Source organism: Cyprinodon variegatus, unplaced genomic scaffold, assembly GCF_000732505.1.
Source record: "Cyprinodon variegatus isolate N-32 unplaced genomic scaffold, C_variegatus-1.0 Scaffold740, whole genome shotgun sequence".
Classification (NCBI taxonomy): domain Eukaryota; kingdom Metazoa; phylum Chordata; class Actinopteri; order Cyprinodontiformes; family Cyprinodontidae; genus Cyprinodon; species Cyprinodon variegatus.
This window is the reverse complement of record NW_015151193.1, coordinates 3,428-13,534: the sequence shown is the minus strand read 5'-3', so window position 1 is coordinate 13,534 and position 10,107 is coordinate 3,428. Positions and strand designations below refer to the sequence as shown.

General features: G+C 37.5%; 1 protein-coding gene across 1 annotated transcript in view; it reads left to right on the top strand.

Annotated features, from left to right (window-relative positions):
* Positions 1-5,207: 5,207 nt before the first annotated feature.
* The window catches only part of LOC107097996 (snRNA-activating protein complex subunit 3-like), a gene marked incomplete at its 3' end in the record, with an annotated part of 6,391 nt that continues 1,491 nt past the window's right edge, over positions 5,208-10,107 (top strand). The window contains exons 1-3 of the mRNA XM_015395416.1: positions 5,208-5,457; positions 8,871-8,954; positions 9,033-9,111. Of these exons, the coding sequence (XP_015250902.1) occupies positions 5,222-5,457; positions 8,871-8,954; positions 9,033-9,111 (399 nt within the window). The remainder of the gene's footprint in view (positions 5,458-8,870; positions 8,955-9,032; positions 9,112-10,107) is intronic.

The following is a 10,107-nucleotide window of genomic DNA, read 5'->3' as shown; positions in this document are numbered from 1 at the left end:
TTGACCAAACTATTTTAAATTGGTCAGGTTAGAAGGCTGATTTCTCTACAGGGTTGGGATCATTACTTTGTGATGGAAACTCCAAAACCTCCACTTTGTTCTCCTTGGGTCCTTTGTAACTAATTTAGCAGGAGACTCTCTGTCTTGTGATGATATTTCCACATAATGTCCTTTCCCTCATGTTTCCACCCTGGCTTCATCCGGAGCACAGTGATAACTTATAAAATGGAAGAAACTAGAAAACAATCACTCATTTTTCTGTCATAAAATCAGATAATAGGAAAGGTCAGGTGTTTTTTTTTCCTGTCTGGTTTTAACTACAAGTACACCGAAAAAAAATAATTATATCATGGAAAGTTTCAGCATTTATTGCCCTCATGTTAAACTTACTGAAATATAATATTAATCCCATAGAGAGTGAGATATCTGAATAAACAAGAAATCATTGCCTCAGAAAATGCTAATTCTACAAAAAACTGGGTCAGAACATGTCGAGTGACAGAAAAAGGTGGACCAGCAACAGACATAACAGCAGCCTTAAGAGGATTGCCAAGCAATATCCAGTCAGGAATTTGGAGAGTTTCACAATGAGCGGACTGAGGCCTGAATCAGAGCACCAGAGTCTGTCACACAGAGAGAGGAACCACTGCACAGGTGTTTTAGCAGGAACCAGAACCAGATCTTCTCTCAGAGGTCCAACATCCTCTCCAGATCAAAGTAAAGTTTGCATTTGGCTCGGAAATCAAGATCCCAGGTTCTAAAGGGAGAAATCAATGAAGCTTGAAATCCAGTTAGAATTTCCAGTCAGTGACATGTCAGCTGCTGGTTCTGGCATCCTGGGTTTTCTGGAGTGCAAAGAAGCCATATACCAGGACTTACATAGATGACCTCTTTCTCTCTCCTTCTTCAAAGCTTTGTGGAGACGCTGATTTCATTTTTCTGCTGGACTTGGTACCAGCCCACAGATTCCTAAACTGCCAGAAGTACCAACAGCTTGTTCAGAAACCGTGGTGTTACTGTGTTTGTTTGGCCAGCTGACCAGAAGGAGCAGAACCCCGATAGAGAATCAAGAATCTTTGTCATTATGAAAATATGGTGACATTTACTGGAAACTGTGTGTTTATCCATCCATCCATCCATTTTCTAGCACGCTTATCCCGAGCTGGGTTCGCGAGGGGTGCTGGTGCCCATCTCCAGCAGTCAATGGGCGAGAGGCGGGGTACACCCTGGACAGGTCGCCAGTCCATCGCAGGGCATTGTGTGTTTAGAGTGGACAAAAAATACAAAGACAGCAATTAAAATCCCCTACAGAGTTAAACTGGGAGAAAAACTCTTATAAAGCCATATTAGGAAAAAAAAAAAAAACTTCTTCCGTCTGCGGGAAGTATGAGGTGCCTCCAAATGATCCACTACAAGGCTACTGGCCTTTCATATGGCAGGCTAGACCTTCCCAAGAGTTAAAGAACAGCAGCTGATGTCATTTATGCTTTTTCAGACGTATTAAAATCGTTTCAGTGATTTTAGCATGACCATTTAACACTATAAAAAAATGCTACATTGTGGGGCCCATTTCCAGGAAAAATAGCAGACTGGCCATTGCCATGGCCTAATGCCAGGACCCTACAGGGGGAATTGTTGTGTGTGGGTCAGGGGTCACGTTCAGGACTAAGGAATGAATGGAGTTTAGGTTAGGGTCCAGAAACCGTGGTGTTACTGTCAAGAACCGAGGGACCCAGTATTCAAGGAGATGGACAGACAGGGACAGGATCCAGATCAGGCAGGAACAGAAACAGGTTGCAGGATCCAGACTTCCAGGCATCCACAGGCTCCCAGGGGGGTTCAGAGTCTGACAGGGTCCGAAAGCATGACCAGGTGGTCACGCACAGGATCAGACATGATCAGGTGCAGCTGAGCAGGCTCAGTGGAAGAGGGTAGCCGAGACAGGACGTGGAACCAGAACTTGATGCAGGACTTTAAACTGTGCTCCTCCCTGGAGCCAGGCTTACTGAGATAAAAACTGAACCTCCCCACATATTGAGCCAAAAACCCAGAGGACTCCACGGGGGAGGAACAGTGGACGATCAGGAGACGAGACAAACACTAAAACCCTCTTTCCACTGGCTGCTAGGATCCAGGACATGAACCATGAAATAAAACTAACAGACAGGCTAACAGAAAGACAAGTAATGATCTGGCACTGAATGCTCAGGCTGAACTGAATATTACCAAGAGGAAACAGGTGAGAGGAATAAATTATAATTGAGGCAGGGAGGGAAAACGACAGGTTTAAGGAATGACTAATTAAGGGAGAGCAAACTGGCCAGATCATGACAGTTACTGTGTTTGTTTGGCCACCCGACCAGTAGGAGCAGAACCCTGATAAAGAATCTTTATTGTCATTATGAAAATATGGTGACATTTAATGGAAACTGAGTGTTTAGAGTGCACAAAAAATACAAAGACAGCACGAAAAATCCCTTACAAAGGAATATAAACATCTTTAGATGACAAAATGGAATACCCTTAGAAGATAAACACAAAATATAAACAATATTAGAGTTAAGTTAGAAGAAAAACTCTTATAAAGCCCTATTACGAGAAAAAAAAAAAAAAAAAATTCCTCCGTCTGCGGGATATATGAGGTGCCTCCAAATTATCCACAATAAGACTACTGGCCTTTTACATGGCAGGCTAGACCCTTCCAAGAGTTAAGCAACCGCAGCTGATGCCATTTATGCTTTTTCAGACATTTTAAAATAGTTTTAGTGATTTTAGCATGGCCATTTAACACTTTAAAAGAAAAAAAGTGTATATAGAAAAGCAGTATGAAACATCTCCATGAAGTGCAGCTGGTGCTGCAATCTATGGAGGACTGTGGAGAATTAGAAGGTTAAATCAGCATGAAGACATCCATCAGCAAGCAACCTGGGTTCCTAGAGTGCCTCACAAGAACTTCTGGTTGATCACATCCATGTCACGCATTGATGATGCAGGATTTTATGCAAAAGGAGTGCAGACCAAGTATTAAGAGCAAAGAAATGAACAATTTTCAGCAATATTACTGTTAAAAACATGCTTCATTAATTGCTTTTATGTGATATTTTCATTTTTCTATGGCACTGAACTCTTGGCTTATATTGCTAGAATCATCCTGTGCATTATCAAATATTTTATTGTCTTTCTTGTCTGATAAGTCAATTCTTCTTTTGTCAGTGCAATTTTGGGTCCGCTTTGTATAATTATACCGTATATATATATTTTCTGTATGAATAGCTAGAATTCCAAACAAGAAACAAATCAAACGTGTTACTTTTGATAATATAGTGAAATGAGAAGCCATAATTAAAAATAAAGGTTAATTTAACTGAGCAGACAGACAATGAGAAAAATGCTTCAGCCCAAGAAACCCCCCAGAGCTATTAGTGAAGTTTCTAAACTGTAACACAAAGTCTGAGCTTCTTAGAGTCCGCCATTATCCCTGACCATCTGCCTGCATGTGATGCAGCATCAGCCTAAACAATTTTTTCCAGTGGTTTTGTGATTCATCTTACTGCAACATATCTTTACTTTTGTAAGACTCCCTGACGATACCCACTGCAGTTTTCTGGTCAAAGAAAGCAGAAAGCTAATGACCTTTTATTTAAAGGTCTTCCTGCCGGTACATCACTCTGTTCACGTGGATGTAACACCAGTCAGGAGTCTGAGCAGAGGCCTTGTCTGTGGTGATCTTCTCATCATCAGTGGGTTCTGCTTACAAAAGTAATTAAAGTTCTCAGTTTAATGGTCCTGAATATGCAATTTATCCATTTATTCATAAGCAGATCTGCCAAAACTACTTTATTTCTCAGATTTAAATCAAAGAAAATAAAAAAGGCAGTTTTTTAGATGGTGATTTCCACCATCCATATGTGAAGATGCAGAATCCCTCAAATTTATAAATGGATGTGCCAATTTTAGCAATGAATAATATTTAAAAAAATTCAGGAGTTTGGCAACGAGTGTTTTTTTAGCCTGGCAGCCATCTTAAGGCTGGTATAAAGGAATTTAACAACGTGTCTACAGGTTTGTTTTAAAAGAGTTATTTTCTTTAGACAGTTCAAGTCTGACTCTTTATAACATTATTCTACTGTCTGTTTAATGTCACTTCTTTTAACATTTCACTATGTGAACATAGGGAGGGAACAGTGGCGAGGGGGATTCTGCCAGACTGTGGAAAACAAATTAGAGATGCTAGATGGAAGTTCATACACCATAAAATAATGCACAGATGTTATCATACGGCGGTGAGAATGTATGACACCAGCTGATGAAGGATAAAAAAATGCTGGAAATATAAATTGGAAGTAGATTGGTCAAACCCCTCTGGGTTTAGGTATTGGGTTTGTTGAGTTCATCTTATGAATCCATGCTGCTTAGACTAGAAGACAATGAGCAAGATTAACAGGAGAGGGAAACTGATGGGGAAAATTTCCCAAAAAGTAAAAAAAAAAAAGGAACTGGACTTTGTTTCCAAGTTTGAAGACGTTTCGCTTCCCATCCAGGGAGCTTTATTAATTCAAAATGTCATAATTAGTGTTGGGTATGGGGAAAGGTTTGGAGTAATTGGGCAGGAGACTTCCCAGACATTTCAGGCTGTGAACCCAAAAATAACAATGCAGCAGACTCTAAACCCTAAAAATACATATGATTACTTCACACTGTACTTATTTTGTTCTTTTTTTCATATCAAATAAAGTAATTGTATCAAGTTTCTAAATTACCAAAAAAATAAAAGTATTTTATAAGTAACATTTCATTACTTAATACACATTTTGAATGTATTTTTATTTTTATGGGGCATTTAAATATTTTTAATTGCATATTTTAGCCTATGACTTGATTGAAGTCATAATTCTGAGAATAAAGTCAGAAATCTTAGAAAAAATGAATAATTCTGAGATTAAAGTCAGAATTCTGGAAAAAAAAAATCTGAATTCTGACTTTTTCCCCCATATTAAACTGAAAAAATATTTAAAAATCAGTTAACTTTTTTTTTTTTGTTTTTTTCAGTGGCCTAAATCCTCCTCCGTTCATATGAAATTGAAAGAAAGGATACAAGATTTATTCATTTAATAAACGTCCGATCCACACTCCACACCAGTAGATGGGGGTAATGCACCTCAATAAGTTGCTTGCTAACCGCCATAAAGAAGAAGAAGAAGTTGTTGTTGTCCCTCTAAACATGGCGGAGTCCGAACCAGCGGCAGAGGCGAGCAGCAGCAGCATCCCGGATTATGAATATGTGAACGTGAACACCACAGCCTTCCACATCGGCTCCTTCAGGGAGGAGTGGCTGAAAAGGCTGAAACCTGAGCAAATCTCCTTCCAGCAGAAAGATCAGGACACGTTTGAAGCTAACTTTGCTGCTGAGATGGGTTTAGAAGAGGAAACGATGGCTGAACTCCGATCCGTCTGCAGGTTGAACAGCAAAGCAGCTATATACACATTTTATCACATAAACCTCACATCTCACTCTTTTAGGGCAATAACAGCCAATAAAAGCGATACTACTGAATTATTGTCATTTTGTTATACCGCATATAATCACAGGGAGAGTGGTTTAAGACACGCTGACCAGACGTCCCCAAATTCCAGGGACAGTCCCCGTTTTGGACCCCCTGTCCCCGGCTAAAGCTGTCCCTGGAAATGTCCCTGATTTGACCGTTTTATGAATGATCAATGATTAGATTGGCTAAAAGTTAAATATACTTTAAACTTTAAAACATTTACATCCAATCAAAAACAATAACAGCTTATTTAAAACAAAAAGCACAGCTGTATCTATAGAAAATATATTCCTGTTAGGTTTCACTATAACTTTATTAAAGGACAGATTATTTTTATGCCCTGAGAGCTTATTTTTCATTCATCTATACCTGTGATGACAAAACATGTATTTCTGGTGTGGCTGCTTCAAGCTGCTCATCAGAGTGATCCAGATTTATAGATGTGTTTTAATGGTTTTAATTTAATCTGAATATAAAAATCTAACTTAAGTTTTTTTAATAGTGACACAGATTTTAATCCAGGCTGCTGGAGGCGACCCAATGCTCTGCAGCTGTCCAGGATACAGTAGAAACAACTGGAGCCGCTTTCATTTTATAGTAATCAATATAAAAAATAGATTTATATGTATGTTTTTCAAATTATATATATATATATATATATATATATATATATATATATATATATATAAGTTTCATTTTAGTTTTTGGAATGCAAAAAGAGTTTCCAATTTCCCATAAAATCTGTATTGATGCCAACTGGCCTGTCCCTAAAAACAATGTTATGTTGCTCACAGGGAAGAAGACAATGAAGACTGAATGACCAGATGGCACTGATAAACACTATTGATTTATTAATATTATTTATCTTAATGGAAAAGGCACATTGCTGGATTTCACACTTGATTTTTTTTTTATATTAATAAATATTTAAATATGGATAAAGGCGTCACTGTTCCCCTTTCCTAATTTAATTTTCATGAAATGCATTTATTTTTATCTATGAGCTGGAAATGTCTCCAGATTAGATTGCAGAAATCTGGTCACCTTAGTTTAAGAGTCTCTGACAAGGAAAGCTGCTGCCTGGATGTTCAGAGCGTCTCAGCAGGTTAGGGACACAAATGAGCACTAAAGGAGCACAAATGTTGATACAAGTGAAGTCAATTTTACATTTCATTTGAGATGTTCCCGCTCTGTCCTTAAATCTATGGAGGCGAGAATGGAGATCAACTGAAGGTTGAAAGCTTCATTACCATCTCAGCAGGACCTGATGGCCTCCTTTCCACACAGTGATGACGTCATTCAAGCAGAAAAAGCCCAGAACTGATGCTGTTTATCAATAGACATGATCTTTTGTTTAAAAAGAAAAACATTTCATTATGAGCTTTTTAAAATACATTTCACCCTTCCTCAATAACAGGATTATTTTATTTATTAGCTGTAAGCCATACAGTACAGAGCATTAACCCTTTATAGGGCAACTTACTGTTTTAATCACTTGCATAGATCTAGAAGCACAACATCTATATCCAGCCATTCAGCAAAGATGTTGCTACATGGCTGCACGTCTTATTTTGCTATTTGACCAATTATATGAGCCCTTGAATGATATATTACCTACTGGAAATTAAGTAGTGTTGCACTGATGCCATTTTTTGGCCCCGATACCTGGCTGTGCAGTATTGGCCGATACAGATACTATCTGTTTGAAATTGATGTGTGTGTATATATGAAGAACTGTATACTACCTGGATGTAAAATAATTGCCATCATGGCTTTGTCAAGCTGCTGCCTACCTTTGTGAAGCAGGAAAAAGAATAATACAAAGTGAATCCAGTAGAACTTTATTGCCTACCTGGAATGGGTGACAATAGTTGAATAAACCTTTGGCTCTAAAAATGGTATTGGTGACCTATTTGTTGGTACTCGCCGATACCAATACCACCATTTTAGTGCTGGATCGGGGCCCCAACCGATACTGGTATAAGTATCAGCGCAACACTAGTTCCAATCTGGCCTGTGATCCTTTGCCTCATGTCTCTCCCCCTCTCTCATACCCCTAAAAAAAAGAGCCACTAGTGCTGTAACCCCGCCCACCACAACAATACAATATAAAAGGAGCTTTTTTAATTTTTAAGACTACTCCTTTTGAGAGATATTTGTGTCATTTCATTATGGCAGGAAACATCTTAGTTGAATAAAGATGTAATTCCAGCTCTTTGAGGAGGATGAATCATTTTGGCTTCGACTTTTAATCCTGTTGATGGGATTTCTTTTTAGCAGATCTTACAGCTGTTAACCTTTTATAATTATGCCACAGACTTATTTATTCATATGTACTTTATAATGATGTTTAGTTTTACTTTATATTTCCTACCTGGAATGAGTGACAATAGTTAAATAAACTTTTGGCTCTCAAAATGGTATAAGTGCTCTATTTGTTGGTACTCACCGATACCAATATCACCATTTTAGTGCCCTGCCCGATACTGGTATCAGTGCAACACTAAAATTAAGTAAAAAAAAAAGTTAAAAAATGAAGAAAAAAGAAGTAAAAACTAATTGAAAAATTAAAAAGTTAATAAGCGTATTTTACAATTATATTTAGTTATATAAAGTAAAAAAATGTAAGTGCCAGTATCAGCATTAATGACTCTAAGGTTATGTTGGACCAAAAAAAATGTGTTTCTGTCCCTCTAAGAGTGTTTTTCATGAATTTCTTATCGAAGCACTTTTGTTATTTTTCTTAAGATATTCCTGCAAGTTGGCGTTTCTTGTTATTACATGACATAAATTTTTTCCATCATTTTTTGAATGTTACAAAAACAATAAGGTTTTGTTCTGGATTCCAATACCAGTATTGGATTGAAACTGGCTTGAAACTGCTTTAGAGACAGTTTTTACCCGACAGCAATAACAAAACTAAATGCAACCACAAATAACCATTAATCATCATGGATGAAGTGTGTGAGAATGTACTATTCTTATTATTGTTTTGTATCAGTTATTGTTATTTATTTATTATATAACGTGTAAATGGTGGTGACAGTGATTTTTGTTTTTTAAGCATATGCACTGGTCGATCGATGGCACTTTTTAAAATTTCGTTGTTCTTGTGACAAGGACAATAAAGCTAAATTGAATTGAATTGAAAATCTCACTGAGTTCCCTATAAAGGGTCAAAATGTCAGTCTACATGTTGCCAGTTTGAATTCAGCCAGCTTACTTTTATGCGTCGGTGGACTGATGGTTTCACTAGGATCCTTTTTATTCTTTAATTAGTTGGTTAATTGCCAAATCTCAGTGTTTTTCTTCTTCTGGTTGAAGCGTGGACTCGCTTCGTTGCTACTCTGAAGATCAGCAGCCCGACCCAGAAGTCTTACCTTCAGAACCGACCCTGAAAACTCTCATGTAAGTCCTCCTCTGATACCACACCAGTAAGTGGGTCTGGGGTTCTCCGGTGGGATAATTCTGTTTGTTTGATTACAGATACAGAAAAAAGAAGCAAAGACGCTCATCATCTTATAGAGGAGGCCAAAACAGACATGAGCTCTACGCCGGTGAACTGGTGGGTGAATCCTGACCTTCGTCTCAGTGGGTCTTTCTGTCAGCGCTACAAAAATGTACCGATGTCTTTAAGGAATTTTCTTCATTTGACCTTCAGTTTCACCTGACAAAAACAGAGAATTGCTTTTTTCTGCTCTTCACTTTTTCACGTTCTTCAGCTTTTTCATTTTTTATTTTCTGTGCCAAAAATCCACTGTGATTCTATGTTCTGGGGACAAAAATAAAGATGAACTGATACGGTTTTATTAGGGCCTAATTAATCCCAAATACTGGCTGCTATTTTTTTTGCTGATATTTTTTGGGCCCGATTCCTCAAACTGATGTAGATTTTTCTTCCTCTATGTAGATGATAGAAGTGACTCCATTAAAACAGACATTAAACCGCTCTTAGTTTAAACAAAAAGAAACATTTATTAACAAATCAAAGACATGTTAACAATGGATGGGAAATGGGAGGAGCAGCAATGGATACTAGGAAAAAAACACAAATATTGGTCAGAAAATTCAATGTATCGGTCTGTAGAGAAGAACTGGAGGGAAAAGGAGTGAAAGGATTAACTGAAGAGGCATCTTCACTGGAAGAAATCGAAATCTAGATAAGTCATTTTTAAAATAAGTGCATTTGTTCTTGGTTTAAGGCAAGGCAAGGCAAATTTATTTGTATAGCACAATTAAGTACAAAGACAATGCAAAGTGCTTTACATGATTAAAATATAGGAATATAAAACAGAAACAAAGCAAGTAGGAAAAAATAATGCAGAAACAAAAAAGAACATTAAAAACAGTTGGACTAAAGAAAATAAAAAAGTTGAACTAATGATGTTTTAGTTGAACTGTTTAACTAGAACAGTCGAAGGCAATCCTAAACAAATGTGTTTTTAGTCTTGATTTAAAGGAACTCAGGCTTTCCGCACTTTTACAGTTTTCTGGAAGTTTGTTCCTACGGAGTCCCTAAAGGGACATGGAGGAAAAAATAAACTTTGCGAGATCTCGCAAA